This window comes from Mustela putorius, unplaced genomic scaffold (assembly GCF_011764305.1).
Source record: "Mustela putorius furo isolate JIRA1106 unplaced genomic scaffold, ASM1176430v1.1 tig00000831_pilon_pilon_pilon, whole genome shotgun sequence".
Taxonomy (NCBI): domain Eukaryota; kingdom Metazoa; phylum Chordata; class Mammalia; order Carnivora; family Mustelidae; genus Mustela; species Mustela putorius.
The window spans coordinates 2,210,414-2,226,818 of record NW_025421490.1 but is presented as its reverse complement, the minus strand read 5'-3'; the positions used below and the strand labels follow the sequence as shown (position 1 = coordinate 2,226,818).

General features: G+C 44.0%; 1 protein-coding gene across 4 annotated transcripts in view; it reads left to right on the top strand.

Annotated features, from left to right (window-relative positions):
• KIF13A (kinesin family member 13A) overlaps nucleotides 1–16,405 on the top strand; it is a 202,885-nt gene that overhangs the window by 94,700 nt on the left and 91,780 nt on the right. For all 4 annotated transcript variants that reach the window (XM_045085069.1, XM_045085067.1, XM_045085066.1 and 1 more), the window contains exon 4: nucleotides 10,425–10,485. In XM_045085069.1, coding sequence (XP_044941004.1) covers nucleotides 10,425–10,485 — 61 coding nt within the window. The remainder of the gene's footprint in view (nucleotides 1–10,424; nucleotides 10,486–16,405) is intronic.

The window sequence follows — 16,405 nt, the reverse complement described above, 5'->3', positions numbered from 1 at the left end:
GGAGTCTGCTTGATGTTCTCTCCCTCTCCCTGTGACTCCCCCCACCCCAATGCACACGTTGACACGCGCGCGCGCACACACACGGATGCTATCTCTCTGTCTAAAAAAATAAAGTGAAGAAAACTGGGAAGGTAGGTAGCTTATGGAGGGTTTGGGCGTCTGGTCTCAGTCTGGTAGGCTGTGAGGAATCGTTTAGGATTTTTGTATAAGAAAGTTAACGTGGTCACACTAACCATCAGGGAAGTGTACATGAAAACCACAGGGAGATATCACCCCGCACCAGTCAGAATGGTTACAGTCTTGATAACACAAGAAGCAGCAAGTCTTGGCAAGGACGTAGCGGACAAGGAACCTTTTTTGCACTGTTGGTGGGAATGCACACTGATGTAGCCACTGTGAAAAACAGTATGGTGGTGCTCAAAGAATAAAGAATAGAACCGCACTATGATCCAGTGATTCCGTTACTTGGTATTTACCCAAGAGTGCAGAAACACAAACTCAAAGGGGTATAAGCACCTTATGTTTACAGCAATATTTCCTACAATAGCCAGATTATGGAAGCAGCCCAGTGTCCATCCATTGATGAAAAGATAAAGAAGATGTGATGTGTGTGTGTATTTTTTACTAATATATAAATAAATAAAATACATAAATAAAATATTATATAAATATGTTTTTATTTATGAAATATAAAATATAAATACATAAAATAAATATATAAGTATATATAAATATATGTAAGTATAATGGAATACTATTCAGCAATAAAGAAACAATGAAATCTTGCCATTTCCAACAACACAGATGGATCTAGAGAGTATCATGGTAAGTGAAGTCAGTCAGTCCGAGAAAGACAAATGCCATGTGATTTCACTCATGTGTGGAATTTAAGAGACAAACAGTGAAAAAAGAGACAAACCAGAAACTGACCCTTGATTGTAGAAACAAGCTGGCGGTTGCCAGAGAGGAGGCAGTTGGGGGACGGGTAAAACAGGTGAAGCAGATTTTAGAACTGAGTGATAAAGGGATTAAGCAGGACCAGAATGGAGTGTGGGGATGAGTTGGCATTCGTTGCTTAGGCCCTGCATTGCTTAGGCACCATGGGTTTGTACATTCACAGTGTAAAAGGTGAAGCTCTGTGCTGTTACGATATGGTCTCAGATTGGGAAAACTCATTCCTGCTTTCAGATTTATTGAAACTCTGGATGGTTTTAGCCTGTGGTGCTTTTGCCCTCACGGCTGTTGATACCCCCACCCTTCCTTCCATCCTGTCTGTATTCAGGGGTGACCCAGCTGGTTACTTTTCCTTTACCGTCTCTCATGTTTACTTCTTCTGCTAGTAGTCGGGAGTCTTAGCAGCAGGGAGTGACCAGAACCCAAACTGGACAGACTGGAAGATTAGAATGAGTCTGAGACGTGTCAACTAAAGGACGGGAAGTGGCTGGGGTTCGCATGCAGTCGCCTCTCCCTATCTCCCCGTCTCCTGTCTCCGTTCCCATGTGGGCCCCCTCATTTCTCTGTCTCCCTGCTCTCCAGCTGTGTCTGCTTCTCTGGCTCATGTGTTTAGAAACATGAACTCCACATGTCCCAGATTTTACAACTCCGGTCATGCGAGAGACTGGTTTGGCTTCCTTTGTCCCAAATCCCAAAATCCCAAGTCAGACACTCACTTTAGGACCAGCTAACTATGGCCAAGAGATTAGGGAACTGAGCAGTCCACTTTGAGCACCTGTGTGCTTTTCCTGCCTCCTCCCCTGAGCAAGCATTTATAGAATATACGATTGTATGTGCCCCATAAGAACATGGCAGTACCTCCTGGGAACCAAGTGGCTGGAGTGGTAGTTAGTACTAATTCTCCAAAGTAAAGGTGCTATTTCTCAAATAAATAAGGTATGGGGTTCTGTCCCTCTCCCCAAAAAGTGCCTGTAACTACAGCTTCTTTCCATCCCCGCTGAGGCTGAGAATGAAAACCTTTTACCTTCATCAGAATGATTTGCTACTTGGCCTCTTGGTCTCTGGTCTTCTGTCCATCCGGTCCCTCACCCACATTGCCGCCGCAGTGATTCCTCCGAAGTGAGAGCGTGGCCCCATCATCTGCCAGCACACAAAAGCCCAGGCTTCTCTGTAAGGTGCACGAAGCCTCCCACAGCGTACTTGGCCACGTTCTTCACTATTGCTTCCCTACCCCCTGCTCTTGCCAACGACGCCAGTCAGGTTCACCTTCTTTTCTCCTTTCTTGCCAGCTTCCTCCTTTACCCGGAATGCCTTTCCTTCTTAATGATTATCTGTCAGAGTTTACCCCCAGCTTTGCCTTCTCTAGAAACCTGAGCCTTGCCCCCAGTTCTTTCACCCCCATCTCACGGTGCAACTGTTCATCTTTGTAGGTCTACACTGCCTTCTGCCTACCACATTCTTCCCTTTTCGTGGTGACTTCCCTCTGTTTGAGTGTGAGGGCTTGACAAAAGGGAGGCTCTTAGCTTCATAGATGCTTATGACCAAGACAAGCCAGGTCTTCAAAGAGCCACCTCCCCAGGTCCCCTAGGAATCCAGACTGCCGTGTAGAGTGGCACTTGCCCATAGCTGTTTCCTCCAGGAGATCATGAATTCCTGGAGATGGGGAGCCCCTTGGGGAGTGTGAGCAGGAGCAGATAGGCTCAAGTTAGGGCTTGGAGTTGGTGCTGGCAACGCCGCTCTTACCTGTCGCAGCGGTTGGAGATGGTTCAGGGGTCAGACAGGCTTCAGTGACCTGCTCTCCTTTCTGTTTTAGTCCTGCTTCTTCAAGGTGAACGATATTCAACTCCTCTTTTTTTTTTTTTTTTTTAAATGACTCTTCCCATCTCTGACTTAGGAGAAAGTGATGGAAGGGAAAAGTGCTGAAACTTGGCACCAAGAGGAAAATTTTGACATGCCATGAAATAGAGTAATTTTTTTGGGGGGGGGGGTTCTGATTGAATTCTTAGAGCAGTGCGGTGAAATGCAAACAAATTTGGCACTTGTCTTTCATACTAATTGTGGCCTTTCAACTCGACAGAATTGAACATTCGCAAGCCAGTATTTATAAAACTGGAGACATGGGGGTTTGCGAAGAGATCTTGGGCGCAGTTTCAAAGTCGATAGTTGCCAGGACGGGCTTCCCCTAGCAGCTGGGTCTGCAGATGTGGACAGTGGATGAATTGTGCAAAGAGAGGAGGGTGACCCTATAGAAGGAGAGGAGAGAGACACACTCCTTCATGGAAGGCAAATCACGTTCCTGCAGAGTGGGAAGCCCTTTCAGCTCCAGATTTAGGACATAGGGGCTGTGCTTTGCATGGATGCTTTCGCTGCAGACCTCAGAAACTATAGGATCTCGTCCATTTATGGCCATGGGGACTTTGTTGCCTTTTTACTTTCCTCTCTTTACTTTGTTAAGAAAATCAATCTGACTACTGCGTCGATACCTGTAGGAAATAAATCCACACAGTCCTTGGCTTGGGGGAGGTTCCAGCTGGATGAGACCCTGACACGCTGAGAATGGTACCTGGTGCATTACAAACCCTCCCCAAGTGGTAGCTGTAGTACTGTCTGGGGAGAGGGGTCCAGGAGCAGATGCCATCAGAGCTGATCATGGTAGCTGCCGGTCCTGCGTTATTGTTCTACGCCAAACCTTGTATTGGCAGGTATTTTGTGTAAATTCCCACAATCCCAACTGAAGGTAAGATGGGTAGTTACTTCAGTAGAGGGTATATTAGAGAGGTTATGCTTTTGACTAAGACAGCACGGAGGAGGGAAGTTGAGGAAACGTTGAAGGAGGCGACTTTTGGGCAGGACTCGAAGAATGAGCTGTGGCTCCCTGGGGAGGGAGGTGAGGAGAGGGAAATTGTTACAGGAGGGAGGCACTGCCTCATGGGTCTACATTCTGTTTTCTTCCCTTTGCCCCTGGACTTTTCCACTGTCCTTTATACACCCAGAGGCTTTCTTGGTCATTGGTGGAAACTCCCAGAGCTGAAGATCTGACTGACCCTGGACATAACAGATGAATAGGGAAGCCTGCGGAGTGCAATCCATGAAACACAATCCAATAAACAGAATGTCTGTAGGGAGACAATGGTCCTGGTGCTTCCACAGTTGAATGAGAAACGGAGACTTGGACCGGGTACGGTCGTGGTATCTTGTGTGGTGTAGTGCAGGGGAAGGACCACAACAGCCAGCGTGCACTGTTCACGGCAGCATTCACATGAGAAAACACAGATTTGCAAGATCGTGCGACTAAAAGGTGGTTTGCCAAGAAGTTGCTTTACAAAGTAAATTCTCAGTGTTTTGTTTTTGTTTTTGTTTTTGTTTTTTTGGTTTCTGGAATTATGGACAATAAAACATTAGGAAAACCAAAATCTGAATCTCTAGTCTCTCTTATACACAGTCCCTCCACCCCCACACACGAAGTCTGGCCAGTCAGATAAGAAATTCAGAGTATTAAGTATCCTTAAGAGAGTTTTCATAAAGAAGTGACATTTGAGGGGCGCCTGGGTGGCTCAGGGGGTTAAAGCCTCTGCCTTTAGCTCGGCTCATGATCCCAGGGTCCTGGGATCCAGCCCCGCATCGGTCTCTCTGCTCAGCAGGAAGCCTGCTTCCCTTCCTCTCTCTCTGCCTGCCTCTCTGCCTACTTGTGATTTCTGTCTGTCAAATAAATAAATAAAATCTTGGGGGGAAAAAGTGACATTTGAGATGTCATTGAAAGATTTTAATTTGGAGAATTTAATGGGAGTGGGCTTTTACTCACTGTGCCAAAAATCTGATGTATATGTTGAGAAATACTTGTTTGTTTTTGTTTTGAAAGATTTTATTTATTTATTTGGCAGAGAGAGCATGAATGGTGGGAAGTGGGAAAGGGAGAAGCAGACTCCCCACTGAGCAGGGAGCCCATCACAGGGCTCAGTCCCAGGACCTGGGGTTATGACCTGAGCCAAAGGCGGACGCCTAACTGACTGAGCCACCCAGGCACACCTAGAAATATTTATTTACATAAATTTAAATTACCTTGATATAAGTTAGGGTTAATCACTTTCTGCCTGGACAAGGGGAAATGAGAGATATTAAAATGATTTTGGGGGGTGCCTGGGTGGCTCAGTGGGTTAAAACCTCTTCCTTCGGCTCAGGTCATGGTCCCAGGGTCCTGGGATCAAACCCCACATCGGGCTCTCTGCTCAGCAGGGAGCCTGCTTCCTCCTCTCTCTCTGCCTGCCTCTCTACTTGTGATCTCTGTCTTTCAAATAAATAAATAAAATCTAAAAAAAAAAAAAAAAGATTTTGAGGAAAAATGTGCCCCCCCCCAGGATAATTGTTTTATGTTGTTATTTTTAGCTAGACTATAAGTAAATAGAATACAGACAACATGCCTAATAACATATTTGAGTTCCCATAGTACCTAAAATTGAGGAGGGTCGTAAATAGATATTTGTTGATTGCTTTGTGGATTAATCATTGTACAACTGGAGGACTTACTGGTGAATGCTAACCGTTAGAAAGGATGCATGGAAGGTAGTTGGAATTGTAGGTTCCTGCACGTTTGGTTTTTATGGGTCAGAAAATGACTACAGACCACATTTCTTAGAATGCCAATGCCTTCTGGTTCTTCAGGGAAACACAGAAGATTCTTTCTTGCTTTTTTAAAAATTGAATTTTGTGGAAATACCATCAGAAATAGGAGTCTTAGATAGGACAGAGTTTGACTGTTTCTTCCTGCTCCTGGGTCTGTTGCCTCAGAGGATGTGTCATTCAACACATTTATTAAAAACAGCCTGTTGTGACTTTACTGGATATTCAGGGGATCACAGAGGTGCAGGGCTGACAGTTCGAAGAGAGCTGTGAAGGTGGAACAGATGTGAACAGCGGGCTGCAGGGAATTCAAGGCTGGTAGGAGTTTTACAAGTTGCAAGCCAAGAGGAAGGAGTGGGATTTTGAGAAGGTAAAGTAAAATTTTCTTGGAAACCGTGAAGACGATGGCTTTCAGATTTTAAAAACAAGTGGAGAGTGTCTGTCCTTTTGACTCTTTACCTAATTAAAGGTTCGTGGTGGTATGGGTGCCCTCACAAAACATACTCACAGTGTGGACTGGCGCTGACAAAATAGGAAATTAATTCTTGGTTTCCAAATTTGATTTCTTTTTTTAAGTCAGTTGTATGCGTTAAGAAGTTCCGCATCCCCGTGCTCTGGTTGGAATGCTAGTAACTTCATAATGAATAGATGAAATAAGCATTCAGGAATTTTAATGGAATGATTTTAAAGTCTTCACGTATTTCTTTAATGCAGTGTGATGGCTTTGAAAACAGTGATTTTTTAAAAATTTAATTTGAGGTGGTTATTTTCTAAGAAATAACTCAAGAAAATGGTTTTATTACCTCTTTTGACTTATCGGTGGATTTTGTATTGGAAAATCATAACTGACTCTTAAGACCAAAGAAAACAATGTCCCCTTTCATTACAAACCTTTCGTGATTGAATTATAATTAAATTTGGCCATTAAAAGAAGGATAATAATTTGTGACTAGTGTATGGGACTAACGAGATTGCAGGAGATTGGACTACCTAAAACAAATTATTTTGAACAACCTTGAGACTGTTTTAGTAACAATCACAAGAAATAATTGTTCCAACAACAAATGATTGTTCTAATCTCCGTGCAGATTACAAGTTATACATGATGTGGCCATACCTGTTATCCTCCTGAGCTGTGGAATAATGGTGCCCAAGTGGACCCTCGTGCTCATCCTGTGACCAGATTTGTATTTGACCATTGAAGGAACCAAGTTCTCTCAAAAACATGCATATGAGGGCTGCCTGGGGGGCTCAGTGGGTTAAGCATCCAACTCTTGATTTCAGCTCAGGTCGTGATCTCAGGGTCGTGGGATCCACATTGGGCTTTGCACTCAGCGGGGAGTCTGCTGCAGATTTTCTCTCTCCCTCTCCCCCTCCCCCACCAATTGTGCGCTAAGAAAAAAAAGAAAGAAAAAATGTATATGAAAATAATGAAACATCTAAAAATACATCTTGCAGTTAAATTTCTGCTGTTTCTTGCCGGTTCTCACATCTGCTCTGTGCTTGTGTCTGTATTCAGCTCCTTCTCCTGGTGTTATGGTTATTATGTTTGTTTATTAAGAAAATACTATATACAGTGACTGCTCTGTATGAAATCCTGACCCAGGAGCTATGAGATTAATGAAACATAGTCCCTGTCCACAAGAAGCTCATCGTTTCCAGTGGAAGTAAGACCCATACACAAGAACTGGGGCATTCAAAAGAACCACGTGTGAGGGTGCCTGGGTGGCTCAGTGGGTTGGGCCTCTGCCTTCGGGTCAGGTCATGATCTCAGGGTCCTGGGATTGAGTCCTGCATCGGGTTCTCTGCTTGGCGGGGAGCCTACTTGTGATCTTTCTCTGTCAAATTAAAAAAAAAAAAAAAAAAAAAAAAAAAAAGCCAAGTTTGAACTCATACCACAGGGCCTCCTAAGTCAGTAGAGTTTCATGGAAGGGAGGATCACTTGTCGCCTGCATTAAGGGAAGAAAAAATAATAAGAAATTTTCTGTTCACGTGTCTTGATTTTAGGGAAATTGCTTAGATGTCTGCACTTCAGCCTTCTTAGTGGTAAATATTTAATAAAACAATAACCTATACTCTATGGTTTGAAGGATGGCCATTTTTAGATGCCTGTGATCAAAGGTAGTAAAATTCAAGACATAATTCAGGTCAAGGAGAGTTAAGTATTTGGCAAGCAAAAAGCAGTCGGATCCTCTAGTACAGTCACAGACCTTTTCTCCTCCGAGGATTGTTTTGTTTTGTTTTGTTTGTTTCATTTGAAAACTCTGCGGGGTTTTAACATTTGTTTGAATTTTAGGAGACAGATGCTTAAAGTGAAAACTTTGGTATCTCCCTTTTTATGAGCAAAATGGACTTTATTAACTGCTAGAAGTGGAAGTTGGCACAGAATAGGAAATGATTGTTACTGAGAGGTAGACCCTCAAAACTTGGGGAAGAATTCATTTTATTTCAAGTAGCATGACAGCGAATGGAACTTCTTAGCTTTCTCGCTCCGTATGCAAAGTAGCAAATGGTTCAGAGTTGTAGGTAGGTACGAAAAATCAACACGGGGAATAAATGAGTATTTCACTGAATATAGCAACTCCTAAGAGGAATTCATTGAGACTCTAGAGGAAAACTATGAAGATACATAGTAAAATGGAAAATAGCCTTTCTTGGCCATTTGAAGGAAGGAGAGTTGACTTAGGTCAAAAGGAAGGGAAAATGTCCCGAGAATGGAACTTAAGAGTTATAAGATACCATTAAAGAAAGGTTGTGGAATCTCCTTTTCTGGAAATGTTAGAAAAAAAAGATTGTCATGTCTCAGGACAAGTGCTGAAGTTCAGTGCTGCCCAGAGGCAGAAAGAGGAACCGGATTTCGCCTGTGTGGTCTCGAGTCATCGGAGGAGCCCTGAAATACAGTAAATACCGCGCACTCTGTTGGCCAAAACTGCCGTTCCTTTTAAGCTTGGTTGCTATAAGACCAGAGCGAATAAGTGTGCATAAGTAGCAAAATTTGAGTTTGGATTTGAGATGATGCAAGCTGTGCACATGGTACGTACCTGCTTCCATTGCAACGGCCTGCACGCAAGGCTGGAGCTGTTTGGAGCACAGTTCAGTCTTTTTAGGATTTAGAAAGTACCTGCTTTCTTGTGAGGTCTTACTACCATTAATCATTCAATAAATACCATAAATAGCTGCTGTGAACACTGTAGGGTATTAGTCTGAGTTGGATATGGTTCCTGCCTTCAAGGAACTTCATGTACCCCTGGAGGTAGAACAGGCATGCAAACCTGCTAAGTGGAAAGCAGGTTCCCTGGCAGGAGAGTGGCGAGAAAAAGGAGAAGCGGCATTGTAAGATTTCAGAGAAGAGACAGAATTCCTTTGGATTTAGCCGAGAAATGTTTCCTGGGAGAGAAATGCGTCAAACTGGGCCTTAAGAAGTAGGAAGCATTTGGGAGGGTTTAAGTGAGGAAGAGAACCAAGACAGGGGTGGGATCGTTCCTCCCAGTTCCAAGGTACAGACAAGTTCCGCGGAGCCGGAGGAGGTTGGGGGCCAGGGGCTGGGAATGCCTCATTGAAGCCAGACTCAGATGCCAGTCAGAGCTCGGGCTCTCTTTGCACGGTGCTTACAGTCCTAGGAAATGATTAAGCACAGGAGGGTTCCTGTCCGTGGGGGTCTGTAATGTGCTGTGCGGACTGCCGGGGGAAAGGCTGTAACAGGGAGCCCCGGAAAGTGGCTGCCACGGCCTCTGAGGCAGAGTTTGCCCACGGGGTGCACTGAGAAAGAGTAGTATCGAGGCATGTTAATAGGTGTTACTCAGGAAAGGGTCTTTTCATTAAAATGAATTGGAGAAATAAAAAAGTTAAGCAGTTAAGTGGGTTTCTTAGCTCGATACGTTTTCAGAGCCTTTAATTGTTTTTCATGGAGTATCTCCTGAAACTACTGTTTCTTGGAATATACTTCGGGGAACGTAGGCCTCTGCGCCTGCTAACAATGGCTGGAACCCGAGCGGCGGTCGGTCGTGCGCGCGGAAGCAGTGACTGGACGAGAATCCCAGTGCAGGACACAGTGTTTCCCGACACGCAGTGTCGTTCCGTGACTCTACAGAACGTGAATGCGCCCGAGAGAGTTACTGGTTTGTTAACCAGACTCCGACCAAGAGGGCATGCTGAAACAGAGAGAACAGAGTCCGAGGTGGGCCTGTGGGGCGTTTGGAGCTTTGGCTGAAAGTGGTGGCATCACAGGAAGCTAGAAGAAGGTGATTCAAATGCAGGTTGATGACTTTCATGGGACTTGGCCATGGGCGTCCAGCCAAGGGCTTTAGCAGATGCAGGAACTGCGGACTTGGGTGAGAAGTCATTGTTTTTATTTGTTGTTCTTTTTCTTACTAAATGTATCATTAAGAATATTTTTTGATTGGGGCGCTTGGGTGGCTCGGTGGATTAAGCTCTGCCCTTGGCTCAGGTCGTGATCTCAGGGTCCTGGGATCGAGCCCCACATCGGGCTCTCTGCTCGGTGGGGAGCCTGCTTCCCCCTCTCTCTCTGCCTGCCTCTCTGCCTGCTTGTAATCTCTGTCTGTCAAATAAATAAACAAAATCTTTTAAAATACTTTTTGATTAAGATGTCTCGTTGTTTGCATTCTGGATAAATAATGATTTTCATATGCGACTTATTCTCGTACAGTAAGATAACCATCAGTTTAGTGCAAAAGAAGGTTTAGGATTAATAAAGCATCAAACCTATAATGTTTTTTTCTAATTAGACAGTAGCGGAACTCTCATGTTTATCAGCAGATTTTTTTTTTTTTTTTTGGCAGGATGATTTACTCTTAGCAGTTAATTAATCTTCAATAATTTGTTCTTTCATTCAGGTATTTGCCTTTGATTATTGCTTTTGGTCCATGGATGAATCTAATACTACAAAATATGCTGGTAAGTTGGCTCTCTCTTCACTTGAGTTTTGGGCCTCAGTCCTCTTCATCTATTTTCTTCATTCGGCCATTCTGCTTTTCCCATAAAATTCACACTCCTTCTTTCCAGTTCCAGCATGTGGCCTTAGAAGTCAACAAGATTTGATTTCAGGATCTGGCTGTGCCACTAACTTGCTAAGAAGTCACGGACCGGTTGGTTCATTTTCAGGCTCCAGGTTCTTTCCCCATAAAGGGGGTATTACTATCTTCAGAGGTGTTCCAACAATTAGAAATAATGGGGCACCACCTCTAGCCAGAAATGCTGACTGTTGTGATTATCACATGAAGAAGGGGTTTAGTGTGCACGTCTTTCCTTGTCGCTGTTTCGGGAATTGACTGCTCCGCTGATATAACCCAAGCTCAGATGCCGTGGGTTTCCATGTCCCAGGTCACTGCTGATACGAACTGTCCATGTCTGACGGTCACTGGTGATCCGAACTACACATTTGCAGGGAAACACGACCACCTAGTCCCACATTTTGCTAGTGCTCCTCCCTCGAGGCATTTCATCCCTATTCCACTGAACACAGATGACTACTGATTTTATTATTTGGTGAGTCTTGGCCCTTTTGAGGAATTTATCACAATTGCTTTGGCTCAGGAGGGAAGCATTTGTGTGCATGGAGGAAGTTGGATTCCTACCCTTTTGATTGTATCTCCATTTCCTAAGAGATTTGTTTAGTCTTTCTGAATGTTTTCTCCTCGTTTCTACTTAGAAAAACATCAGCTGAATGACTTTCTCATTTGCTTTTTAATAAGAGTGGTGAGGGATGGATGGAAAGGAGGCAGGTCTTACAAGAGTAGAAGGCAAAAGGAAATCACTTGCTTGTAGGGAATTCTGTTTCATGACAGCCTTTTCCTGGCCACATAATGCAAACTTGCTGAGAAGTTATTTGATATATAATTTTTTCAAAAGTTAACAATCTGAAACTAGGAAAATTTCTTCTGTTGCTTACCGTGAGTAAATGAACCTTTCTTTCCAGACATCATTCCTGCACCTTTAGTAAATGTATTTCATTGATGTGAATAAGTACTTCTTAATGTTGGTTGTAATTAATTTGTCTTTTTATTGGCCCATTAGCACTTTAGACAATAAATTCTACCGTGTCTAGAACAGTCTGCTTTGAGTGTTAGCACAGTGTATATTTTGGTGTTGGGCGTGTGCTTTGGGATTTAAATAAACTACAAAAGGAAAACATTTCCTACTGTAACAGAACAAATGCTGTGGCTATACAAAGCCCACTCTTTGTTCAACTGACTTTATTCAAGATACAGCCAAGTAGATCTTCCCGGATTAGAACTCTGCTTGTGCGATTCTCAAACACTTTCAAGGACTCCTTCCCACTTGCAGAGAAGATCTGTTCTCCTTGAACTCCATCTAGGCTCCTTTATTTTACCTCCTCAGCCTACCTTCCTCACGCTCTGCTCCGGGACTCCCCACCCCCCACCCCACGCTCTGGCCCAGGGCTGTTACTCCTCTCCTATAACTGTCAGGGAGCCAACAGGTCTCAATAGTTCCTGAAGATTCAGGAACCCCTTACAGTGTGTGTGCAGCTTCAGGGAAGCCCTTGAAAAATCACAAAGTTAGGTGGGAAGCAAAAGAATGCATAACGAATGACAGTAAACATTTTGACCTAATTCTGAGTTAAACTGTCGGTTTGACAGATTGAGTGCTATAGAAAACCCAAGGAAGGGCATAATCTGGGAAGGGCTGAACAGAATCTGAGGTTGAAACTGAGTTTCATTTAGACGGCTTATTGGTGCAGAACAGGGGCTGTTGCAGTGATGTGGTTAAAAGAATGCTTCAGGGAGGGCGTTTTTTCTCGTTGTGTCTTCTAGAATCACATACTCCCTTATTACCCACAGAGACCACTCTAGCCTCCTGCGGTATATCACTCATATCCCTGAATATAGGACAGGCTTTTTTCTTTTTTTCTTTTAGATTTTATTTATTTATTTGAGAGAGAGCACACAGAGGGAAAAGCAGACTCCCCACTGAGCAGCGAGCCCGCATGGGGCTCGATCCCAGGACCCTGAGATCATGACCTGAGCTGAAGCAGATGCTTAACCGCCTGAGCCATCCAGGCGCCCCAGGACAGACTTTTTTTTTTTTTAATGGAAATAACTTTATGAAGTACAGATGATAAAATTCACATGTGAAACTGAAGATTTCTGGAGCTCTGCATTGCAAATTAGTATGTTCAGAAATATCTAAAAAGATAAAAATGATTTTTAGACTTAGAACCTAAAACTTCCTACTTTTAGTGTGCATGATCACATCAAATAGTGTGTTCCATTCAGCCGAGAAATGCAGCCCTGTAGGCTCCGAGAGCAATGTCTATTTACAGACACAGGGAGACGTTCTCTTGTTCTTTGGACAGCTCTATTATTGTGCAAACCCAGTGACCACCTTAGCAAAAAGTAAAATTCTTGCTGGCTCTTCTCTCACATGTGTTTGTATTCATCGTGAATACTGTGCCTACTAAATACATTACAGTAGGTTCGTCCATTGCTTTCATACTGACTTGATTTCCTTTCTCTGCACTAAAAAAGGAACAGCAGTTCCTTCTTACTGGTGAATAGAAACATCGAGATAGAAGCCTTCATTCTCTGATGGGAAGTAGAGGAAATGTAAAAGGGGGAGCACGGATTTCCTGAAACCGACCTATTTGTCAGGCTCAATGAATAATGGCATCATTGATACCGATGAAGAGGGCTCCCAGCGGCTCTCAAAACTTGGGGAGCAGAGAGGAGGAGGGGTAGCGCAGAGAGGGAGGCTTGAAGGCACAGGGACCGAGGGAGCCAAGGGAGGCAGGGCGCGGAGTTTCACGCGGTGTGTCAGAATGTTCTGTTTGTTCAAAGTGACCGCAGCACCTGTCACTCTCAGGCTGTCCGACGGAGAAATGCACGAGTCCGTAGTATGGGAGGGCGTGGTGGCGGGCTGCGGGCTCCTACGCCAGACCGCCCAGTGAGCCACCGGATCTCACTACACCTCTGTTTCCTCAAAAAGAGGATGGTAATCATTCTCATCTCATAGGGTTGATTTGAGGGCCGAGGGACCTGTCTGGGGAAAGTACGGAAGCCAGTACCGGGCACATGGGAGAAGCTCTCTTCCTGTCTCTCGTCTTTATCATGGTCACATTGTCACAGTCCTGAGGGCCAGAGCGTCAGCCCTGTGGACAGAGAACGCACTAGAATTGACAAGACTCGGTTTTGCCACCAGCTGCTCACCTTTATGGGGTCTTTATGGTGTTTCTGCGTCTGTGGAAGGAGGAGACGTGGCCTAGGATGATCTCAGATCCCCTCCTGCTCTCTGGTAAAACATGAATCAGACATTTCATCCTGGCCGCACAGCTGCTGGAATGGACTGTTCAGAGGCAACTCAAAGACTTGTTTGTTAAGCGGATTGCCTTGCACTGAGTCGGGCTTTGAGATGTTTTGTATTTTAACTGTATTATTTCTTACTATAACCCTTGGGTTAGGTAGGCATAATCATGTTTGGCTAGCAGATAATTCTGAGTCTTTGAAGCAAAAATGCTTGTGCCAGGATGAAAGAAAAACAAAACAACAAGTAACCTGCAAAGTGAGGCACCCAAAGCTTGGCCTATTTCTGCATAAACTCATGTGTTCCCCTACTCTTTACCTCGTATGTCCACACATGCAGACAGATCCATGTTGAGGACTGTAACGCCATTACAGTGGATACGGACGGCACTTGAGAGTGTCGTACCGATAATAGGCCCTTGTGAAGGGTTAAATCACTACCCATTATAATTAAGACCTTCTTGACAATGAAATCGGTCCATGCTCCATCACTTCTCTCATGTGCCGTGTTGGTAAATAACAGTGACCAGTCCCCTTGGTTTCACTTTTCTTCTTTCTGGGGGACTATCTCTCACAGATCTGTTTTTCTGTTGATCTTCATACCCAAAATGAAAACCAGTCTGGTGGGGATACGGGGGTCGGGGGGCGCCTGGCTGGCTCTCTCCGTAGAGCGCGTGACTCTTGATCCTGGGGTTGTAAGTTTGAGCCCCATGTTGGGCATAGAGATTACTAAAAAATAAAATCTGTAACCAACTGAGCCACCCGGGCGCCCCCAAAATAAAATCTTAAAAAAAAAAACAAAACACAACAAACCAGTGGGGGTGGCATATCTGGGAATCAACGCAGACATGAACATTTCCAGGCCCAGAGCTTCTCAACTGTTGACTTAGAAATTATCTAACAATTCTCATCATACGACACGTTGCTCAGACTTGCTGAAGCCGTGTGTTTTCAGGCTTTGTTAATGCCCTGCAGCCCAGGAGAAAGGTTGTATGTTTGATTCTTGTCCTGCTACCCTAGCTGTGTGCTGTTCGCGTCCGAGCCGTGAGCCGTTGCGTGTTTGATTCTGTTCCCATGACGGGACATTTTATGTGCCCAGAGGTAGAAATAATTTCTCTTTCACACTGTTTAACAGAAGCGAGATTAGACACAAGATAAGACATTTGTGCATCAAAATTTATATTCTAAAAGCCAGCACTAGCCAAAATAGAACCAATATTTTAGCAAAGTTCCAAAATGCTTGTTTTAGCGTGCTGTGTTGGTTCATTCTTTCATTATTCAAGTTTATAAGAAACATTCAGCAAGTGCCTCGCACATAATAGTTGTTAGCTACTAGGTTTATCAAAACCACAGATGTTTTCTGTGTAGTTATGAAAAGTGGTTATAGTTGGTTCTGTGAACAGTTTGGTGAAATGGAGATTCATTATAAATGATACATGTCATCTTAAAAGACACTTACAAAACCATCTGCATGCAGAGTTCTAGACTTTTCTTTCTCTTTAAAGTCTTCAACAAATTGTCATACCTATCCAGGCCAAATAGGACAATTCTTCTGGTGACTAAGCCTTACCAGGTTGTTCCTTAAGCATCCGACTTCATTTTCTTAGAACCAGCAGCTGTCTTTTTACATTTGTTAATGAAATTATGTAATGACGGAGACGTACAATGGACATAAACTAGTTTAGGAGCGAACACAGCTGACCCTTTGTGAGAACATAGCTCAGCTGGTGGGTGTCCAGAGCACAGCCTCCCAGCTGGGCTGATGGAGGCCGCGGTGGGCACACCCCACTGTACTACCTTATAGATGGAGGAGAATGTTGGCCAATTCAGAAAATGGGGTCAAAGGGGACATCAGTGAAGAAAGACTTTTCGTTCTTTCTCCTTTTTTTTTTACTTTTTTGCTATCACAAAAATCTTTGAGGTTTACTTTCAAGTTTACTCATGGTGGGGTTGTATTTGTGTTTGGTAAAGTGTGCCAAGTGCCCCGCATTGAGACCATTTCGGGTCACATCTCCGCCCTCCTCACGGACTTTTCCTTGCCCAGTGAGGTCATGGTGGGGGGCCTTGGCTTTTCTCTGGGTTAGGCCAGCTTTACTGGTGAGAAAAACTTTCCTGAAATAAATAAGCGAAGCTCATATTGTTAGATTCTTTTAAAAAGAGTGTGTGCATGTGTGTGTGTGTATGTGTGGGTAAATGTGAGTGTGTGTAAGTGTGTATGTGTGTACATGTGCCTGTTTTGTGTATATTTGATTATAAGTGTGTTTATGTGGTTTGAGTATGGGTTTGTGTAAATGTGAACGTGTTAGTGTGTGTGTGTAAATATTGGTGTGTATATGTATGGGTGTGATTGTGTGTGTGTGCTTCTCTTTTCTCTTCTACTCCTAATTTTTTTTTTTTTTTAAGTAGGTTTTATGCCCAATGTGGGGCTTGAACTCATGACCCTGAGATCAAGAGTCCCGTGCTCTCCCAGCGGAGCCGGCCGGGCGCCCCTCTACTCCTGTTTCTTAATCCCACGTGGTCCCACCTTCTTACAGGCTTTCCTTTCTTCATCCCCATCT